We start from the raw sequence: 23371 nt of genomic DNA on the forward strand, positions 1-23371 counted from the left end.
GGACTCAGCTCCGGAAGAAGATGCGAAGAGAGGCCGTTCCAGACGAAGATGAAGGTGACCCTGGAGAGTTCTCTTGCAGCATTGGCGACGCCCCCAGTACTGTTCGCTCACCACCGGGCTGGTGCTGATTATTCATTTGCATACCGAACGGTGGCCCGGAGAAGACATCTGATGGTAGGAGAAGAATAGCCTTTCTTAAGGCTATTCAGACGTGGTAGGCAGAAAAAAAATACAATTTTAATGATAGAATCCCTTTAACAATTCGGGTGTAACAGCTGTAAACTCTCTTTACATTACTATAAAACCTATAAATGTTGCCGTCCACCACCTCACTGCCACAATTTCCATAGAATCTTTCTCTATTATAAAATATGTTACTCTCTATAGCTCTATAGTCCAGGATGGATAGACTATGGGTCTTAGTATGACTGACAAAGTATTGCTACCTTGGCATTTATAGATAATCCATTGTTTATAGATAAGGCTATATCTTTGACCTATAGATTTGGGCAATCGACCCTAAAAAAGTATCACAGTGTTAAATATAGCAGGAAACACTTCAGTTATCTGAAGCATCTGCAAATAAATGCTATTCAATATGGAACATCAAGTCATGTCCTTCATTCGCCCACCACCTCCATTATTATGTCATATCATTGCTTCTGTAATAATTCCATTTCTAAAAACATGAAAGCAGTGATATGGTACATAAGACTAACAAACATTGTGGTCAGTAAATTACATGTAAGGCCTCTTGATCACTGGGTAAAGCAGCACGGACATGGCATGGATGGGCCACAGCAGATCACATATAGGTGAGGTTGGCATTAACCTGCTGTATGTTTTACGAACCTAGAAAATTGGGTAAAATGAGTAGACGATAGTTTACCAAGCTATTGACAATACAGATTGAGCACATGGATGTTAAGTGACTAAAGTTGGGATTTCGTTTCCATTCTTTGGTCCTATGTGAGGCAGATCCTTACATAAAATATTCAACTATGTTCACTGAAGAGCAAAGCAGCAAGGTCAGATAAGCAGCGTATTCACGTACACCCTCCAAAGCAAACACAACGGGATTACAAGGGAGGGCCAGCAAGTGCTTTGCACTTTGTCTACAGGCATAAGTGAGAAAAACACACCATAGTAAACAGAGAAAAATGGAGCTGATAAAATCTCAAGGCTAAACATGAGATTCGTCCAAATCAATGTCCGTCTCCCCAAGTTCAATATGAGTGAAATGAAAATGTCCTGAGACAAGGGGGTTCTCCATCCCATTGTCCTCGGTGATGTGGAGGACTGTATCTGTGTACTGAAGCAAGCTGCTAGTTTCCAGACCGCCGTAGTCTTCAGGATCAGAGAGATGGGAGGACGGGGAGCTGTGGAGAAGTGGGACTGTTGCCCCCCGACTGGACTCTGAGTCTTCCCTCCCCAGGAAGTGGGCTCTTCTCTGTAATAAGAGAGAAACTTCTTAGATTCTTATATATACTTTAAAGCTATTACATTTCTCTTATAAATGTCCCATAAGGCTGCTGAAAATAACACATTCATGACCGTAAGTGTTGGCACCCCTGAGATTTTTCCAGAAAATTATTGCAATTACACGTTTTGTTATGCACATGTTTATTTCCTTTGTGTGTATTGGAACAAGCAAATTGTATATAATTTCACACAAAAATGCAAAAATGGGCAGGACAAATTTGTTGGTTAAATAGCTTTGTTTCAAGCATGTGATGCTCATTCACATTCACCTGTGGCAAGTAACAGGTGTGGGCAATCTATAATATATATATATATATATATATATATATATATATATATATATATATATATATCACATCTGGAACCAGGAGAGAGGTTGACTCAATCTTTGCATTGTGTGTCTGTGTGTGCTGCATTAATCATGGAGAACAGAAAGAGGAGAAGAGAACTGTCTGAGGAGTTGAGAACCAAAATTGTGGAAAAATATCAACAATCTCAAGGTGACAAGGCAATTGGCATGAGCCTCATGGGGTTTTTTGCCTTCCCCTGGATCAACACTGTAGGGATTGTAGGGTTATAGGTTGGACTTGATGGACTAATGTCTTTATCCAACCTCATCTACTATGTACTATGTAACTCCAGAGATCTTGATGTTCCTTTGTACATGGTGCGCAATATAATCAAGAAGTATACAACCTATGCATTGTATCTGATAGCCCTTGTGTGGTGGGAAAGAAAAAATGATGAAAGGTTTCAACGCAGGGTAGTCCAGATGGTGGATAAACCGTCCCAATCAAGTTCCAAAGTAATACAAGCTGTCCTCCAGGCTCAGGGTGCATCGGAGTCAACACCAACTATCTGTCAGGAGACCCAGGAGGATCCCACTGCTGAACCAGAGACATAAAAAAGCTAGGCTGCAGTTTGCCACAATGTACATGAGTAAGCCAAAATCCCTCTGAGAAACAGTCTTGTGTACAGAGACCAAGACAGAGGTTTTAGGTAAAGCACATCATTATACTCTTTACTGAAAATGGAATGACACCTACAAAGAAAAGAACAGCGTACCAACAGTCAAATATGGTGGAGGTTCAAAGATATTTGGGGATTGTTTTGCTGCATCTGACACTGGGTGCCTTGACTGTGTGCAAGACATCATGAAATCTGAAGATTACCAAAGGATTTTGGGTCTCAATATAGGTCATGGGCTTTACAGCAGGACAATTACCCCAAACTTACTTCACAAAGCACCCACAAATGAATGGAAGCAAAGCTCTGGAGAGTTCTGAAATGGCCAGCAATGAGCCCATTGAACACCTGTGGAGAGATCTTAAAATTGCTGTTGGGAGAAGACACCCGCCAAATGTGACACCTGGAGCAAGTTGCAAAGGAAAAATGGTCCTGAATTCCAGTTGAGAGATGCAAGAAGCTTTTAGATGGTTATAGGAAGCAAATGATTTCTATTATTTTATCATATTTAATATTTGTGCTACCAAATATTAAGTTGCGGGTGCTAGTAATTTTGTCTGGCCCATTTTTGGAGTATCGCGTGAAATGATAAATTGCTAATGTATATATTCCTGCTTCATCTGTGCTTGACAATTCGGATATATAATCCAAGTTCTCCAAGAGTAACACTCTAGGCATAAACAATATATACTCCAGCTTTGGTATTGAGAAGGCATACTTCCTGAGATCTGAATCCTTTTATCTTAACCATGGTCCAAGGTTTGTTTGCTTCCATCAACCATGTGCTATAGATGGCTAAGGGTCAGTGACATGACAAAGAGCGTCACTAACCAGAAGGCAAGTTAGTTCTAGTTACTCTAGGTTCACACCTGCACCCGGTTTCCATTCTTCGGGTCCACCTGGGGACCCGAAAAAGTGGAAACATAGATTATAATGGGGTCTGCGGGGTTTTTGCCCAAAAAATGCGGAGAGAAAAGTCCCGCTTGCTCTTTTCCATATTTTCACGCAGATTTGGGGGCGAGATCCTTGATAGTTGATTGAGCGCTGGTGTGAATCCAGACTTAATTCCTTAAAAACAATATCGGGTTATTTAGTGTTTTATAGCAAGCAGAAACTCTGGAATATTCTGGTGACAAGCTCAGGATCCATCTATTAGCCAAAGATGAAAGCCCCTCCTGCTGCGGAAGGTTTCCACTAACCATTAGAGATGAGCGAACACTAAAATGTTCGAGGTTCGAAATTCGATTCGAACAGCCGCTCACTGTTCGAGTGTTCGAATGGGTTTCGAACCCCATTATAGTCTATGGGGAACATAAACTCGTTAAGGGGGAAACCCAAATTCGTGTCTGGAGGGTCACCAAGTCCACTATGACACCCCAGGAAATGATACCAACACCCTGGAATGACACTGGGACAGCAGGGGAAGCATGTCTGGGGGCATAAAAGTCACTTTATTTCATGGAAATCCCTGTCAGTTTGCGATTTTCGCAAGCTAACTTTTCCCCATAGAAATGCATTGGCCAGTGCTGATTGGCCAGAGTACGGAACTCGACCAATCAGCGCTGGCTCTGCTGGAGGAGGCGGAGTCTAAGATCGCTCCACACCAGTCTCCATTCAGGTCCGACCTTAGACTCCGCCTCCTCCCGCAGAGCCAGCGCTGATTGGCCGAAGGCTGGCCTATGCATTCCTATGCGAATGCAGAGACTTAGCAGTGCTGAGTCAGTTTTGCTCAACTACACATCTGATGCACACTCGGCACTGCTACATCAGATGTAGCAATCTGATGTAGCAGAGCCGAGGGTGCACTAGAACCCCTGTGCAATCTCAGTTCACGCTAATAGAATGCATTGGCCAGCGCTGATTGGCCAATGCATTCTATTAGCCCGATGAAGTAGAGCTGAATGTGTGTGCTAAGCACACACATTCAGCACTGCTTCATCATGCCAATACAATGCATTAGCCAGTGCTGATTGGCCAGAGTACGGAATTCGGCCAATCAGCGCTGGCTCTGCTGGAGGAGGCGGAGTCTAAGGTCAGACCTGAATGGAGACTGGTGTGGAGCGATCTTAGACTCCGCCTCCTCCAGCAGAGCCAGCGCTGATTGGCCGAATTCCGTACTCTGGCCAATCAGCGCTGGCCAATGCATTCTATTAGCTTGATGAAGCAGAGTGTGCACAAGGGTTCAAGTGCACCCTCGGCTCTCCTACATCAGAGCCGAGGGTGCGCTTGAACCCTTGTGCACACTCTGCTTCATCAAGCTAATAGAGTGCATTGGCCAGCGCTGATTGGCCAGAGTACGGAATTCGGCCAATCAGCGCTGGCCAATGCATCCCTATGGGAAAAAGTTTATCTCACAAAAATCATAATTACACACCCGATAGAGCCCCAAAAAGTTATTTTTAATAACATTCCCCCCTAAATAAAGGTTATCCCTAGCTATCCCTGCCTGTACAGCTATCCCTGTCTCATAGTCACAAAGTTCACATTCTCATATGACCCGGATTTGAAATCCACTATTCGTCTAAAATGGAGGTCACCTGATTTCGGCAGCCAATGACTTTTTCCAATTTTTTTCAATGCCCCCAATGTCGTCGTTCCTGTCCCACCTCCCCTGCGCTGTTATTGGTGCAAAAAAGGCGCCAGGGAAGGTGGGAGGGGAATCGAATTTTGGCGCACTTTACCACGCGGTGTTCGATTCGATTCGAACATGGCGAACACCCTGATATCCGATCGAACATGTGTTCGATAGAACACTGTTCGCTCATCTCTACTAACCATACATTACGTGGCTGTCCTATTATGTATATGGAGGAGGTGGAATATAGTATTTCCCCTACAGGAGGTACCGGCAGCTTTCCCAGTATTAACAGAAAATGATGTGGGGTAGTTGCAGATGGAAAGATTGTGATGAGCTCTGTCGGACCCCTGCAATTAGCTGCAATTTACAAGGGGACGGTCCAGACAACCTCATAATGTGCCATTACCCTTCTCTCTCCTGTACAGCTGGAACATGTGAACACATATCTAACACAGTGCCTGGATAAAATCACACAAAAGTCTCACTTTTTTGTAGCCCAATTTATGTTCATAGCTATGTTACTTATAATATGGTAGATAAAGAGATGTATATAGCATATACAAGCATAGGAGGGAATGGGATATGCATGAAAAAAGAGGAGCTAATGTCTTAAAGGGGTTATCTGTTTTCAAACATTAATGGCCTATCCTTATCCCATTGAATTGAATGGGACAGTGTATGTGAACAATACAGAGATCCACACTGTCTGGGCACCAGTAATCTATGGGGGTCCCGGGTGTCGAACCCCCACAGATCCCATTGATGGCCTAACTTATGGATAGGCCATCAATGTTAGAAACCGGATAACCCCTTTAAGCTCATTATACACTTTATAGGGGATGTTCCATTAAGGACACTTATTCTCTAACCACAGGATAAAGGATGTGTCAGATTTCTGGGGATCCAACCACTGGGTCCTCCAGCGATCAGGAGAACAAAGGAACTAAAAGTTCCCCATAGCTCCTCCTCGTGAATGGAGCTCCCGTGCACTTGCATTACTGCCGCTCCACTCACTGCTATGGGCTGGTGGGACTATAATCTACAGTATCCCCATAGTAGTAAATAGAGCGTCAGTCACACAAGTGCCCGGAGCTCCATTCACATGAAGACTATAGGGGAACTTTTGGTCCACCATTCTCCTGGTCACTGTGGACTCTGAGGAACCAGGCGGTTGGACCCCCAGTGATCTGACACTTATTCCTTATCCGGCTGATAGGGGGATAAGTGTCCTTAATGGGATAACCCCTTCAAATGGCTTTTTGTCTCACGGCTATTTCTACCAACTTCACCATAAACTTGCATGCTTGGCTTGAAATGAATATAGTTTTATAGTAATGGGAGAGCCACTGGCAGCAGCTTACCCCCCACACAATGTCCCAAATGATAGACCTAAGCCAGTGCAGAGGATGCATATCTCTGTCTAGAAAATGGCCAGGACGGATGAATAGAATAACTCTAGTTATTTGTATGTAAGACTTCTTACAGTGTGTGGAATTAGCATGGTGCTGAAAGATTATTTTTTTTTAATCTTTTATTCACCTATGAATACATCACATTACATAAAGTGACTTTCCAGGAGTTTAAAACTGACTACCTATGCTTAGGAAGAGTAATCTATATCAGATCAGTGAGGGTCTGACACCCAGCAACCCTGCTGATCAGCTAGTTAAAGAGTTGTGTACAGAGCTCTATAGACTGCGTATGGTCTGTGTCGTGCTATTGCAGCTAAGATCCCATTCACTTTGATAGGAGCTGAGCCGCAGTACCCTGATCCAGCCACTACACACTGTATGGAGCTGTCTGCTTCCAGCTCTGTACACTGTGTATTGCCAGGTGTCAGATCTCCACTGATCTGATATTAATGGCCAGTCCTAAGAACAGGTGATCAATATTTAAGTCTTGGGCAACCCTTTTAATGAGTCCTATCTTTAATTCTTCTGCACGGTAGTTTGGCAGTTTTATTGCTTCTTAGTGGGTATAATTGTGTTATACTGATGATCCTTTTTTTGGCAGTTCTGTCAAAATACGATCTCCATCAGTATTTCCTGTTCTAACAGCAAAAATGACATTTTCTAATAGTTTGAAAACACATGCAAGGTATTATATATGCACCATGAAATATATGAAGTCACAAAACCACAGTATAATATCAATGTAAATGTCATATGAGTCCTAGTGCCAGAGAGACCTGCCTTAGATTGCAATGGGAAGATACAGTAGAATTCATGTCATAGCAAAAAAGAAAGAATAAAAAGGATAAGGATCACAGCCTGGCTAGACTCTCAGAAATGCCCTTCTGACAGTGAAGAGATATCAGTAACTGCATTGATACCTCCAGCCCCGGAGCACATAATGGGAAAGCCGACAGTGATCTAAATTCAGCGCACTGTTGACATGGAGGACATTGTTAAGTCCTAGTTGCCATCAGAAGTCATTGGCGGCCCATAACCTCAATTTGGGGGCTGATAGGGGTGTAAGTACAACCTCTCTGACGGCGCTATAGACTGCAGCATTCAGGAGGTTAATGCCCCTGACTACTTCTCTCACCCAGCTCACTAGCCACCTCTGTAGTAGCCAGGGTCAGAGAGAGGGAATCCCAGAACCATGATACTGAATGGCAGCTGTAATAGGTTTTCATGTCTTAATGCCAACTGGCTCAACCTTTGTGTTTTGAGAATGTGAACTGGTCAAAAGTCAGCTTAAAATATCTTTCAGTAGAGGTGAGAGAGGGCTGCAGAATGAGGCATGGGACAGTCGGCCTGACAGATTAGATAACAGACGGTATTCTATAGCTTGTATTGTGGTGCTTATACACGTAACTCTATAAGCCAAATGAAGCAAATTGTTTAATTAAATCCACCTACTTTGTCCCTACATCTAATTTCCCAGCTACAACGCCTGGCAGGTCTTCCTAGCACACGGACCATTAGAAGGAGGTGAGATACGCATGCTCTAACCTGCTTGTGGTGTTACCTGGCTGTCAATCTGGCTGTGGAGATCAGCCACAGTGATGGAGGGGGACGATCTGAGGACAGGGCTTTCTGAAGAGGTTTGTTTGACAGACGGTGCGGGGCTACAGCCGGTACGTGCTGGTAAGGGAGGGACCTCAGCATGTGATGTAGATGGCTGAGGTTGGTTTTCAGTAAAGGTTACAGATCTTTTCTGATCCACTGCGGGAAGAAAGCGTAGAGTATGATGAGCCATAGTAAATATAACTATGCAATGTAGACTTAGATGTCCATGTTCACGTTATGTTAAAGGAACATTCTTGTAATATCAAGACCAATCCACTGGTTAGATGATACCTGCTAGATTGGTGGGAGTCGGACACGATGGTCGCAACAGGAGTCCTGTGTTCCCAATTTACGCCAACAGCAAGGCTGCAGCAAAGAGGCGCAGAAATTGAGCATGTATATATTATTATGGGACTGCCAGAGATAGTTGGGTTCTCTACCATAGTGTTGAATACAGCAGCATCAGCAGCAATACAGCAATACAATACAATACAATACAGCAATACAGCAGCAGCAGCAACTGCTCCATTCATCTCCTCCTGGCCAGGGTCTTGTTGTAGGGAACAGAAGGACAGCTTCCTTATACTTATACTAATGGTTCAGGTCCTAGAGATCAGACCCCATCAATCTAACAGTTGCCATCTAACCAATGGACTGGTCATATAAATTGATATTACTGGAATGCCCCATGGACTTTCAGATAAATTATATATTTTAGTTTTTCATTCTAATGTTTGTAATACAAACAGGTTTTGTTGATTTTCTAATTCATACCAAAACATATTTGATGATCTCTGTATAGAACAGTTACGTCCTTGCACACTCATCTTGGCAAACTGTGTTACCAAATATTTCCACCTACCAAGCAGTACTTACACTTGTCTTGGACGCCTTGGCATAAATTTCATCAATGTTTTGTAATAATGCCACAAAGTCAGAACTTAAAAGCATAACCAGTCTATTGTAAATAATAGGGTTATTGTAGGACAGCTTATACAAGAACAAGAACTCTCTTTTGTGGTTCGCATAGTTAACACTAAGGATAAAAACAGTGGGTATCTGAATTGGCCCTTATCTAAGGAGCTGTGAAGTTTATTGGCTAGATGTCAAAATTATAGTCCCTGAATAGATCTTACTGACAGCTGACAAGGATATAGAAGACCAAGGTACAAAGTCATTAGGAAAAGTTGTAATGTCATTGCGGTAGTCAGGGAATGTATAGTGCATGGTCAGAACAGGAGTCAAGGAATGTATAGTGCATGGTCAGGACAGGAGTCAAGGAATGTATAGTGCATGGTCAGGACAGGAGTCAGGAGTCAGGGAATGTATAGTGCATGGTCAGGACAGGAGTCAGGGAATGTATAGTGCATGGTCAGGACAGGAGTCAAGGAATGTATAGTGCGTGGTCAGGACAGGAGTCAGGAGTCAGGGAATGTATAGTGCATGGTCAGGACAGGAGTCAGGGAATGTATAGTGCATGGTCAGGACAGGAGTCAGGGAATGTATAGTGCATGGTCAGGACAGGAGTCAGGGAATGTATAGTGCATGGTCAGGACAGGAGTCAGGAGTCAGGGAATGTATAGTGCATGGTCAGGACAGGAGTCAGGAGTCAGGGAATGTATAGTGCATGGTCAGGAGTCAGGGAATGTATAGTGCATGGTCAGGACAGGAGTCAGGAGTCAGGGAATGTATAGTGCATGGTCAGGAGTCAGGGAATGTATAGTGCATGGTCAGGACAGGAGACGGGAGTCAGGGAATGTATAGTGCATGGTCAGGAGTCAGGGAATGTATAGTGCATGGTCAGGAGTCAGGGAATGTATAGTGCGTGGTCAGGACAGGAGTAAGGGAATGTATAGTGTGTGGTCAGGACAGGAGTCAGGGAATGTATAGTGCGTGGTCAGGACAGGAGTCAGGGAATGTATAGTGCGTGGTCAGGACAGGAGTCAGGGAATGTATAGTGCGTGGTCAGGACAGGAGTCAGGGGATGTATAGTGCGTGGTCAGGACAGGAGTCAGGGAATGTATAGTGCGTGGTCAGGACAGGAGTCAGGGGATGTATAGTGCATGGTCAGGACTAGATAAAGGAGTCAGGGAATGTATAGTGCGTGGTCAGGACAGGAGACAGAGGTCAGGGAATGTATAGTGTGTGGTCAGTAGACCGGCTAGGCCGGGGCTGTGAGAAAATGAAATAGACTAAACACATGATAAGTCTGTCATACACCATGTGCTTCAAGTACATATACGACCATGTTCCAGATGTACATACACATATACAGAAGCCCTGTTTGAATAAACTTATCTAGTCCTTATCAAGGCTCAAAAACTGAAAGCAGTATTTAGAAAGAAGAAGAGAAGGGAATATAGATGGCCATGAGCAGGGACTGAGTCATGATTCCAACCTGTAGAAAGTCTGTAACCTAAGTAGCCAGCTGTAAAAACTGAGGAGAGAGATTTAGTTATATCTAGCAAATGGAGTAAGATAGATAAAGAAATGTATTAGGTAAAGCTACAAGTCTGAATATGATCCACATCAGTCCATCCATGAGCAAATGGCGGACTGATCATTAAATGAATAGGGCAGTGCCTGTAAGTGACCAATAGGTAACTTAGTTATAGTATTACAAACATGTGTATCCATAACACGCCAATGCAAGTTTGTTTTGAGAACCCAATGAAAGTGTTTTATGAGACTTGTGGGGGTGCAGAGGTCCCGACCACTTTCTGTCTGCTATTAATATGAGTATACAAAAGAACATGAGAATTGACACCCCCTCTTCCCTTACCATTCTACTGTCACTACTATATGGATCTGAAATTCTCTATCCTCTTGAACCAACATCTACAGTTCTGTTGTCAAATTTCGTAAACATCCAAAGCACAACATATAAACTAAGTGTTACCCGTTTTCTGATCTTCCTCACGTATTTGCTTGGCTCGTGGCTGTATACTTCTGCGAGTTGTTGAAAGTCTCGCCCCATGGCGACTCCTTGGTTCAGTTTGAGTTTTCTGACGTGAAAGTAAAGGCCTTCGTAGCTGAACCAGGTGAGAAGGAGAGAAAGCCCCCTGTTATACCGTAATACAGGGGAGATATTAACACTCAGGAAGATTCAAGATCATAAGTGCCATTGGGCACAGGTGGTTCAGAGAACCTTGCCAATACTCGTAAGCTCCTTGCATATCTGTGTTTTTTTTTCCATGGTTGGAAACAGACCTCAGTCTTACAATGTGTCCATATATTTAGTTCAATCACAATATAATGTTTTTGAACATGCTCCAGCCCACTAAATGTTTACAGCCGAATCAGTAACGTTGTTTAACCATCACATGTAGTATTAGAGGCTTCAATGTTAGTATATGGTTTTTGGGGACCTCATATACATATATAGCCAGGAAACATCAAATATTCAAGGAACTATAGTAAAGCACTCTAGAGACCACACAGTTGATATATAACAAGTACTATTAACAACATTCATCAAAATAAAGGTTACATGTCTTGTCTTTAAAGGGACCTTCTACTACCTCCACCAACACCAACTCTTTGCATCCTTTAATAGGCCCCACTCACTGATGTATAACATTTTCATCACAGTTATGCTTTCTACTGTCACATGGTTGGTTCCTAAGGACATAACTTGAGGATGTACAGAGGGTGCAATGGCACCCGGGCCAGGAGCCTTAGGGTAAGTTCACACAGGGTTTTTTTTGATTGGAACATGAGGCGGAGGCCACTTCAGGTTCCGATCCAAAAACCGGGTAGCCGCGACTGAAAGCCGGTGCACTGCACCGACATCCAGCCGCGCACTCTGTTCCGGATTAGGCCCAATGAGTGGACCTAGTCCAGAGGAGGGAGTGTCTTCAGGCCGAATCACAAGGCGACTCGGCCTGAAGAATGAGCATCTCGTTTCTTTTTTCCGGGAGCCAGAAGAAAAGACCTGAGCGGCTCCCATTGATTTGGAATCAGTGGAGCAGCGCCTATTAAATGATGCACGCAGTTGGTATTGTTGGAGGTGGTGAAAGACCCTCAGGATTGGGTCCTGATTTATTTTTATGAGCATTCATTAGCGGAGGTCAATTTATGCTCTGGAAATTTTTTCCACTTTGTTGTCACTGCAACACCGCAGTGGAAAATCCATACAGTATATGCCATACTTGCATATTAAAGACCTAGGGCCATGAAAATTTGATCATTGGATATTTGACACCAAGGACCCCACAGATCAGCTTTTTGAAAAGACCAAAGCATTAATGCTGCAGATTTTTTTTTACTAAATATTAAGCACATTATTGTACTCTGTATAGGGACTTTGTTTGGGATTGCAGCTCAGCCTTATTCACTTGAGTGGGTCTGAGTCCACATGATGAATGAACGTGACATCAGTTACCTGGAAGACCTAAACAACTTTCAATGGAGCAGCTGATCTCTAGAGGTCCTGGTTGTCGAAACCCTACCAAACAAATATTGATAACCTATCCTAAGGATAGATCAACAATATGTAGGTCCTGATAAGTTCTGATCTGGGAGGGAGAACATCTATGTTACATTTTAAGCGTTGCTTGGCATGCTGTGGTTATTAGGATAGTAGAAGTCCTTACTAAGACATCTACTACATTGGAGGTATCATACATATGTTGTGTACATTGGGTTCTGTTAAAACTTTAATAAAATCTAGGCCAGAATTTTTCTTTTAGAATTATTACGGGTAGATTGTACACAAGATAAAGCTGTAAAATAAAATCATGTTCATTGGTTAATACAACAGATATATTATACACAAGAATTAAGTGGAATTGTAACATTGCAAACTAGAACTGCGTGTAACTGTACATAAGGTAGATGATAAAACATGCAAAGAATAGTTTACAAGAAAAGCTGTTCTGCAAACTGTTATGAAGTATTATTCTGTATCATTCACACCTGGGAAATATATAGAATATTTTATATGACCTGTCTAGTTCCAAGAGAACAGTGAAAGGGCCAACACGTGTGGTCAAAGGTGTACCATTAACCAAGATATAGTGAAGCTTCTATACTTATGGTCAAAGGATCATATGGACGTATTCATGATAAGATGCCAAGAAAGATCTGGAAAAGTATCAGTAATACGCCCATATAATACCGTCTAAGCAGTTCGGTCACATGAGGCCATGAATAAAATGCAAGCTATTCTTTTTCACCGTGAATGATACAAATAATACTTTCATATACTGTTTGTATTGTATAAATGTGAAGATATCTTTAGAAAGCTTTTTGCTGATTGTATGGGATGGCTCGTGGATATTATTGACCGTAACTTTATTACATGTATGACTTGTATGGGGGGGGGGTGCATATTCCAAATTCATCATAACCCCCTTGCTGGTACTGTTTTGGTTAATATGTAGCATTACACAGTCCTGAAAGTATTACCAGTCTGGGGACCTGAATGCATGGGAGAATGCTAACACAACAGGGATAACAGGGATAGGGGAAAGGGACAACAGGGATAGCAAGAGGGCTGAGTGCTCTGAGCTGTTTATGTCTGACAAATAACGGAGCTCCTCAGATAGGGGAGGGGGGAGGTGAGAGCTCCGGAATTTCTGATTCTGGTTTAATTGAATTTGGCTGATAAGGGTTGAGATAAGAAGTCCGTTGCCTCTGTATGTAATGCAAGCTGACTCAAATCCAGCTCTGCTACATCAGCTTCATACTGTGGTAATGCATTGACAACCAATCACTTATTACTGACTGCAAACATAGCAGATAGCAGAGCAAGTGAAACCCTGCCCACGAATGTGCTGAGAAAACCAGGAAGTGAACAGAGCACAGAGCCTGCAGGTTGGGTTGGGGTTATGGGAATACCCCTTTAAGGAGTGATAGTCTTTCCAGAACAGGGATAAAGACTTGGATCTGGCAATATACAGAGGGCAGGAACAGGGCTGGTAAACAGAGAAGGCACTGGCTATAATATGGTCAATAGAAGCTGACAAAGTATATAGTTATGAGGGGAGCATACCCCTGCCTATACCAAGTCTTGTATAATTTTTAATACTAATAACCAACTCTCGGGATTGGATATCGGTATAGCTGGTTGGTGTGGGGTCCAGGTCATGTCATTGGGGTATAAGATCTAGGCTCATTATCATGAACCCAATACCGTACTAGAGATTTTCATCTATCACACTGCAGTCCCATACAATAAACTCTTAAAGATAGCTCCACATTTATAGTCTGGATAGATGAAAATGTTGCGCAAGCATTAAGTGCCCTGTGCTGTCCAACCACATGTTATCTCAGATCCCACTGGGTCTTCTATTCATGTAAGACATATATAAGAAATATATCATTACCATGTTATATGTAAGTAATAAAAGGTAATATAATGAGGTAAGAGACTACAATGCTTTGTGCTTTCTCACCTGATAGCAATATTTTACTGATTTATAGTAATAATTATATGGTAAATAAACAAGCACCAACAAAGCATATACCACTAATATCTCATCCTTCTGTGTCAGATATGTATGACTTCTCCTTTACCATACGCTCCATCCTGATTCTGAAAGGTTCGCTGTTGTGCAAAAATGTGCCCACGCAATATGTTATGACATCCCATGAATGGGAGAAGTTTACTGACAGCTATAGTTATATGATGGTCAAAGCGTGAACTGTCACAATGTAGGCAAATACGTTAGAAAATGTACTGGATATTCTGGTAGGGGACTAGATATTGTCTACATACAGTACAATTATGCATCTTTTATGACCTATTACTGTTGTTTGAAGCTTCCACAATGGCAGCGCTGGAGCAAAATCTGCTGCTGTCACATGAGAACGACACCTGGATTTAGTGCAATAAAACTTCCAACAAAACAAGGGTTTGATGAAATTTGCAGGAAGGAAATGGGTGGCTCTGCCCATGTCATCAGATGTTGTCGTACATGGTACATAACCCATGACTGATCATGGCAGAGCCACCTATTTGTTACACATTGCCTTTAATACACACCCCTCAAATAGCATAGCACATGCAGTATGTATACAGCGTAAGCACAGGAAAGCATAGCATTGAAGGTGTTGTATAGCATTGTACCTTTTATAGTCAACAGGGACAAGGGTATTGTACCTGACATTATACACTACTAGGGTTGAGATTTCAGGATCGTTTTTAAAATCCGATTTTCAATCATTTTCCAGCTGATCACAATCGTGAAATTTGCTCGATCGCCGATTGGGATCCGATCTTTCCCGGTCCCGATCGCTCAACCCTATACACTACATTATTCTTATTAAATCTGAAGATTTACTTTACAAAATGCTGGACTGAAAGAACAAAGGACAAGTGTAAGCAGATAAGATGCTAGATGATCATGAAACACACCCGGACAGATAGGAAATGGAATGGGGCGAGAACACAGACGTTGGAGGAGAAAATCAGACATGTCTGAATGAACATTGTACTAGTACTTTTGTACAGTTTTAACACATGGCTCCACTTAGTCCACCATCCCGTTAACTCTTCATGGATGACATCATCCTCTGTGTTATGTAGCACTTACCTGTCTCAGACCTCTCTTCCTTCCCAATGGTGGTTGTATGAGAAGGTTCTGGTGACCAGGTTCGCTCTGCACACTGGCTACCCTGTTGAGCGTTAACAGCATTAACATATGGAATGACACACGTGAGAAGGAAGTATGGTGGATGTTGACGAAGACAAAAAGGTATCAGAATTGAGTGACTATAAAGTGATATATACTACATCTACATGTAGAACACTTGAATCAGAAATCCAAAGAGGAAATTCTTAAAATAAGTGCATGTCCTGTACCTAACTACCAGTAATACAGAAATAGGATAAGTTATCACCTCATTGTGGACAACCGTATATCAGAAGGAAAAGCTGAACCTAAAACACCAATTGATTTACAAATCATGTTCACAAAAATCCAGGTAAAATAATCCAAAGGTAAGTCAGAAGTTAATACGTGTGTGGTCAAGCTTGCAATGTGAGGTGGGTATTAGAGATGAGCGAGTAGTACTCGATCGAGTAGGTATTTGATCGAATACTACGGTATTCGAAATACTCGTACTCGATCGAGTACCACTCGCTATTCGAATGGAAAAGTTCGATGCAGAACCAGCATTGATTGGCCGAATGCTATACAGTCGGCCAATCAACGCTGGTTCTTCTCCTACCTTTAGAAGTCTTCTCCGTGCAGCTTCCCCGCGGTGTCTTCTGGCTCTGAATTCACTCTGCCAGGCATCGGGCCTGGGCAGAGCCGACTGCGCATGCCCGCTTGTAGTGCGGACATGCACAGTCGGCTCTGCCCAGGTCCGATGCCTGGCAGAGTGAATTCACAGCCGGAAGACGCCGCGGGGACGCTGCACGGAGAAGACTTCTCGGAGGATCCAGCCCAACCCTCACTCGTGGACTTGGTAAGTATAATTTGATCGAATGTTGCCTACCCCTGAAAGGAGCATTTTCCCCCCATAGACTATAATAGGGTTCAATATTCGATTCGAGTAGTCGAATATTGAGGGGCTACTCAAAATGAATATCGAATCTCGAACATTTTACTGTTCGCTCATCTCTAGTGGGTATGCTTCTGCAGAGAATTAACGTCTTAGCCTTAAAGGGGGTTCCCATAAAAGACATGTAAGGTATAGGGTATAAGGTATAGTTCTTAAGTGATCCTCCCCCAGCCTATATATGTAAATAAGCTGTTTGGTGCACTTAGGGTGGAGCCACACCGGCTAGAGCACCCATTTTCTTATATGCCAAGCATTTTGCCCTGATGTATACACTGTAAAAATGAGCAATCTATATCACATAGGTTTTTCTCCATGGTTAGAAAAGTTAAGTTGGCTTCTATTGACTTCTGACTTATATAACCCAGATAAATCCTAGAAGAACACTTTGTGCAATATGTTTTCTAGCCAAGAGTCAGTCTCACGTTTGATTGTCTCTACATGGACATATAAGTGAGGAGTAACACTATATCTAGATACTATGTCATTTGTTTTCTGCATTTTTTGCAGTTTTCCCCTCTCCATTGATCAGTTATCCCTGAGCTGTGGGGTGAAGAACTGTTATGATGTGTCCCATAACCAGCACATGGAAAATCAGGAAATTCTGTTTCCTAACTTTGTCACTTTCTTAGCATCTTGTAGGACATTCTAGAGTAGCCCTAGAACTTCTAGCGTGAGCTAGGAAACTTAGCTTCAGCAGACCAAGATGGAGTTTGCCGGTGGCAAGTAAACAATTTAGAAGGGAAAGAAAAATAGCTTGATAAGGAAAGAGAGGCATTTTTCTCGGATAAGATATATTACAGAGTTTCTTAAAATCACCTGCACCATTGATCGATGTAGCATCCATCATATCTAGTAATATAGATGATAAGATAAGTCTATAATCCTCTCCTGTTGCTCCAGGGGAAGGAACAGATGGCAATTGTTCCATGAGAAGGAAGGGGGGTGTGTGTGTGTGGAACATCCTAACCCAAAATATGGTTTATGGGTTTAGGTGTAAGAAAAACATTGATCTATATACTGTCCATTATTATATTTGCAGGTCGCTCACCCCCTCTTTTATCTGAATAATCCCTTGTTTAATAACCAGCCCTTGTACTCTAAGCACAGTAGATAGTGCTGTGGCCATTTAATGTGGTCTATGTAAATAAAGTATTACGGTATAAGTAATATAATGAAAGTTATTTGCAAGATTTATGTTTTTTTCAGTGGGAGAAAATTTTCTCCTTTACATTCAGTGGCCTTTCTGATCTAGTCGTGTTTATTGCTGAAATATTATATGACACATGATAGTGATGAGTACGGTTAGCTCAGAGCTTATTAGATGGATTGACAAACAGATGTTGTGCCAGGAACTGAGTAGAGCTTTCTCCATATCCTTTAATGCAATAGCGATGGAGGAAATGCTGTCTTAATATACTAGCTGTCTTGGTAATAATAGATTCTACTTTTCATACAATAAAGGAAGAGACAATACAGGATCAATTAATAGAATGAATAGAATACATCTGAATAGATTATCTTCCTTACTCTCCATTTCTCACACCACTAGGTCCCACTCTGCTCTGCTAATAGAACTGCATTAAAGTGTAACACATAACAATACAATGCTGGCTTGGTTTATATTACTTGTTCTAGCTGTTACGGTTGTGCTCATGAAGTGGTCACACCGGGAAAACACAAAAGATAAACTATATAAATACTTGGATCATTGTCCAATGCCTCATTTATCAAAGTTACAGATGTGTCCTTCCTTAACTTCTATCTCGGGTGGACACGCTTAGATATGGGTATTAAGAGATGACCAGCTTTTCAAAACAACATGAATTTGTGATACTCTGTCACAAGATATCTATCTCATACGTGCCTATGTGTGTCCACCCAGTGGTTGTGTACCTGTTTGTCTTGGTTCAGATCTTAAAGGGGTTGTCCAGAAATGGTAGCAAGCCATGAGGTGCGTTGGCGGAGGTGTAAAATTAATTTTAAAGTTTACTCACTGTCCAATGTCCGCTGCCGTTCCTGGGACGACCTGCCAGAATTCCTGAACCTCACATAAATGCTGAGAGCAATCAATGGCCTCAGCAGTCACTGGAAGGGGCCAGTGAGGTCACTCACATACATTACTGGGTCCTTACCAGGGACTACTGAGGTCACTAAATGGTCTCGGCGGTCAACCAATATTGTGGCATCAGCATGAGATAGAAAGGGCATTGGTGGCGGACAACAGAACACTGGGACAGGTGAATATGCTTTTTTTTTTCATTCTACACCTCCCCCAGTCACCCCGCTACAATTCCTGGAAAACTCCTTTAGGCCGGGGCCCCAAGGGATGGCACCGCCGTGATTTGAAAAATCGCTGTGTTTTACAGTCAGGACAAAGTGGATGGGATTCTAGAAAATCCCATGCCCACTTTGCGGTAAAAACCACAGTGCGGACATGCCGCGATTTCCATAAACCGACAAGGTTTGGGAAATCGCAGCATGTCAATTATACCTACGGAAACGCTAATGGCTTCCCCATAGATATAATTGTAACAGAAAGTCCACGGAGGAAAACTCTGCAAACTTTCTGTTTAATGTGCTGCGGTTTTTCCTGCAGTGCATTATAGCTGTCGGTCGTTCCATGAGGCCTTATGCAGATTTTGCTGCGTTTTTTTTTTTAGTCAAACCTATCATGGCTACAGAAAGAATAGGAAATAATAAGGAAGCTCTTACACTTCTCCATTCTGCTCAATCCAGTTTGACTTTGTCTCAAAAAACTCAGTAAAATCTGCAACAAAAAGGAGCTTTTCCACAACATGGGGCCTTAATCTTAATGCAATACCATATTGAATTTTATTATTGCAAAATTGGATTCTCAACCAAATTCAAGGCAAGAGTGAACAAATCTGTGGTTTAGTAAATGCAAGCTGAGTCCAATTGGTTGCTGTAGGCAACAAGGTCATATTCTGTTTTTGTATGTACTAGGATTGAGCTGATCTTGAGATTTCAGGATCGTTTTTGAAATCTGATTTTCCATCATTTTCCAGCTGATCCCGATCATGAAATTTGCTCGATCACTGATCGGGATCCAATCTTTCCCGATCCCAATCACTCAACCCTAGCTACTTTTTGTTTATGGAGTGGGGCTGAGCCGATTTTGAGATTTCAGGATGGTTTTTAAAATCTGATTTTTGATCATTTTCCAGCCGATCACAATTGTGAAATTTGCTCAATCGCCGATCGGGATCCGATCTTTTCCGATCCCGATCGCTCAACCCTATCTTGTACCTTATGCCTCCTTGTTTGTGTATAGAGGCAGTACAGAGGTATTCTCTTATATTGCATTTAGAATAGAACAGGTTGCCTCATGGACTTGGAGAACACCTCAAGCCCCACCATCTAGAGAGATCATGGAGGTTTTTCCACTATGCATAACATATTATGAGGTTATTACGCATGGCAGGTACTATAGATTTGTAACACTTGCACTGATTGAATAGTCTCTCTGGTGTGTGTATAGTTGACTGACGTGACTCGGTGTTACATAATCTCTAGTTCTTTGTATCTCTAGGTTATCTTCATAGTTACTACAGTAAATTCATTTTCTCTGAACATTATTTTACCCCTCAAAATCCATCTCTTATGGGTAACCAGTGCATGAAGGCAGATCTTGCTGTACGTCTTCTAAACAGTGTAATTTCACGTTAGTAACACTGACAATGAAGTAATGACAATGAGATACGGATTATATCCTAACAATGAGTGTGCACCAGAAAACTTCATAGATCTATAGACAATGACTACTAACCATTTAACTACCACAATCTCTCTCAGCTTCTCCTTTGCATCAGGGGGGCAACAACTATAGTGTTGGTTACAGTTATTACCTGGAGTGGAAATACCTACATTTTGGGGGTATTTTTCACAATTTTTGCAATTTTTACCATGTTTATGTAAATTTCAAGATGTATACAGGGATGTTAGCTCTGATATGGAAACGGTATTGACTCAGTTCTATTGGGAAACCATTACTGTTCTAATTGTAAGTTTTTAGGCTGAGAACACACGGGACATTTCTGTCATAGACGATCAGCAGTGGGTTTGTCTGAATTCCACCATTGTCCAAATTGGGTTGGCTTTTGCGGCAGAATTCTCTTTCCAGTTGTTGCAGGTATTGTTGTACTACTTCTACTATAGGTCCCAAGGGAACCCATATTTAGGGAGGTTTTTATAGACTACTGTATATATATTGACCCCTGGTAAGGAACAGGTGAGAGATGAAACACGTCTATACACACAGTCACAGCTGTACTGGCTTAGAAGTGTGAACCGTGAAGTGTGCAGAGTCTCTCTGTGATTTCTATATCCGTGTCATGCTCACGAGTAATCATCTGTCTGATAAACCCACATCACATGTTCAAGTCCGAATCCATCCAACATCATAGGCGATGTTAATGCCATGTTAGGTATGTACGTTCAGCTTATGTGCTATAAAACTATATAAAGGTAAATTCAGAGTTTTTTTCATCAGGATTTTTAGGCCATAGTCACCTCAAAATCCTCATCAAAAAGATGGCTCCCATTGAAATCAATGGGAGCCGCTCAGGTCTTTTTTCCGAGAGCTGGAAAAAGATGCAAGATGCTCATTCTTCTGGCCATTTAGCCTCGCGAATCGGCCTGAAGACACTCCCTCCTCCTGATTAGGCCCATTCATTGGGCGTAATCCGGAGTGGAGTACACGGCTGGATGCCGATGCAGCGCACCAGCTTTCAGGTGCGGCTACCCAGATTTTGGACCGGAGGTGGAGGCTGCCTCAGGTTCCAGACCAAAAAACCCCATCTGAACTTACCCTAAACTGATACCAAAAGTGTATCTATTTGTTATCACCTTCATCTTTGCTGTACCGTATTAGAAAGTACAACCTCCTGTGTACGGCCTAGTGTGCAGCCTATTGATAATGTAAGGTATGTGTTGGAGCTTGGTGTTATGTAACTAGAGTCTTAGGTTCATTTGGGATTATTGATCTGGTATAATAGTTATTCATTGTAGTAGAGCTTTAATTGTGATAAGATTTCCTATCGGCTATAAAGCTGTGCTGAAAACAGTATAAATGCAGAGTCCTTTATTCTTACGTCTACTGCATTTATATGTCATCAATAAATCACTATTAGTGTCCAATAAAATCTTCTACTGCTTCTTACAGCGTCTCGTAAAGTAATAGAGTGAACCCTGCCTGTAGCGCAATGGTACACCGTCTGAAAGTAAATCCCGTCAGACAGGTATGGATTACTCATTGAGCATGGAACACGGTAAGTATAGGGGGCTCACATTTATGATGGCAGCAGAGAGACAGCTACACCTTTCACGACCAGCCAAAATGGGTTATGGAGAAAATCGTGGAGAAACATATTGAGAGGGAGCGGATGGCTTCTGGCTTTTAAAGCTGGCCTCCATCCTCTCTCTCCCTCCTACATCACAATGACAGACAGGAAGCATTCATACCTAGACAGGCTGATCTCGCCATCACGCCCATGGGAGTCGTCAAGAACATTAGGTTCGCTGCAGGAGGGGGAGGGAGATGAAGCATTGAAGGGAAAGAAAAAGCAAACAGAAAACCAAAAAACAAAACAGAAAATCTGCATGCAAAAGTATAAAAAGTAACTAAAATATGTATACAAATGAACTTAACAAAAGTACAAAACAACAACAAATCATCTACGGTTCTTGGCATTCTGCACTCAAAAAATTACAAGAGTAGGGGCAGAGAGAGCTCGATGGGGGAAGGGAAAATGCACTGCCAAAAATGAAATTGAGGAGAAACAGGAGATAAGGAGAACGAGCAAGAGCTTATGGTTCATGATCTGAGGATTAAAGCAGCAGTACTAGTGAAGCAAGACAGAATTAGACATGAATTGCTTCTGTGCTTGGTCAAAGTGGGGTTGCTTGGGTTCAGCATAGAATCTGGGCCCTTCCACTTTTAACAGCTTCAGAAACTTAGCTGTTATCCTTGTACACATAGCACATACGATCATTAGGTCTAATAGGTTATTTGTGACTCAATCCATAACAAATAAGTCCTAGTGGAAAGTTGTTGACTTCTAAGATTGGTCCAAAGAGTGTTGTCTTTTGATAGACCCATGAGGTCCACTATGGTTGTTGCTGGATTATGGCGAGTACCTGGTGATATTGCAATGGCTTTTGCAGTCACTAATGGAACTGGTTCTGAAAGGGAATAAGGTACACTACTTTTTACCACAACCTCTTTTTTTCTTTTTCTTTTTTTTTTGCATTAACCTTAAATTGGCCTTATACACAGTCCAGTCATATTAATGTGACCAGCGCCTACTTTTGACGCCAACATTAAAATAACCAATCGCACAAGGCACATGTCATCAGTCATCTGGGTGCACTCATCATTGTGGAAGGCACAATGGATCAACACAAGTATGCATCTATCCTTGCGGACCATGTTCACCCCTACATGCAAAATGTTTTTCCTCAGGATGATGGCATCTACCAGCAGGACAATGCGACGTATCATATAGCACGCAGTGTACGTGCATGGTTTGAGTAGCACCAGGATGAGTTTACCATACTCCCTTGGCCAGCAAATTCCCTGGACTTCAACCCAATCAGGAATCTGTGGGACCACCTCGATCGGGTTGTTCGCGCCATGGATGCTCAACCGCGTAACCTAGCGCAGCTGGCCACGGCACTGGAGTCGGCATGGCTCAACATCCCACCAGTGAACATCATCACAACATCCCCTCTCTTCCTGCATGTCTCGCAGCGGTCCGCTCTGCCAAACGGGGTTATTCTGGATTTGGACAGGTGGTCACAT

General features: G+C 42.4%; 1 protein-coding gene across 27 annotated transcripts in view; it reads right to left on the reverse strand.

Moving 5' to 3' along the window:
* Positions 1-256: 256 nt before the first annotated feature.
* The window catches only part of UNC80 (unc-80 subunit of NALCN channel complex), a 109714-nt gene continuing 86599 nt past the window's right edge, over positions 257-23371 (reverse strand). For 19 of the 27 annotated variants that reach the window (XM_075284918.1, XM_075284910.1, XM_075284926.1 and 16 more), the window contains 5 exons: positions 22033-22089; positions 15579-15660; positions 10940-11102; positions 8000-8196; positions 257-1450 (listed from right to left, as the gene is read on the reverse strand). In XM_075284918.1, coding sequence (XP_075141019.1) covers positions 1184-1450; positions 8000-8196; positions 10940-11102; positions 15579-15660; positions 22033-22089 — 766 coding nt within the window. In that variant the 3' untranslated portion in view covers positions 257-1183. Of the gene's footprint in view, positions 1451-7983; positions 8197-10939; positions 11103-15578; positions 15661-22032; positions 22090-23371 lie in introns of all 27 variants that reach the window. The other 8 variants (XM_075284928.1, XM_075284904.1, XM_075284927.1 and 5 more) reach the window with 6 other exon arrangements.

Source organism: Leptodactylus fuscus, chromosome 8 (genome assembly GCF_031893055.1).
Source record: "Leptodactylus fuscus isolate aLepFus1 chromosome 8, aLepFus1.hap2, whole genome shotgun sequence".
Lineage (NCBI taxonomy): Eukaryota > Metazoa > Chordata > Amphibia > Anura > Leptodactylidae > Leptodactylus > Leptodactylus fuscus.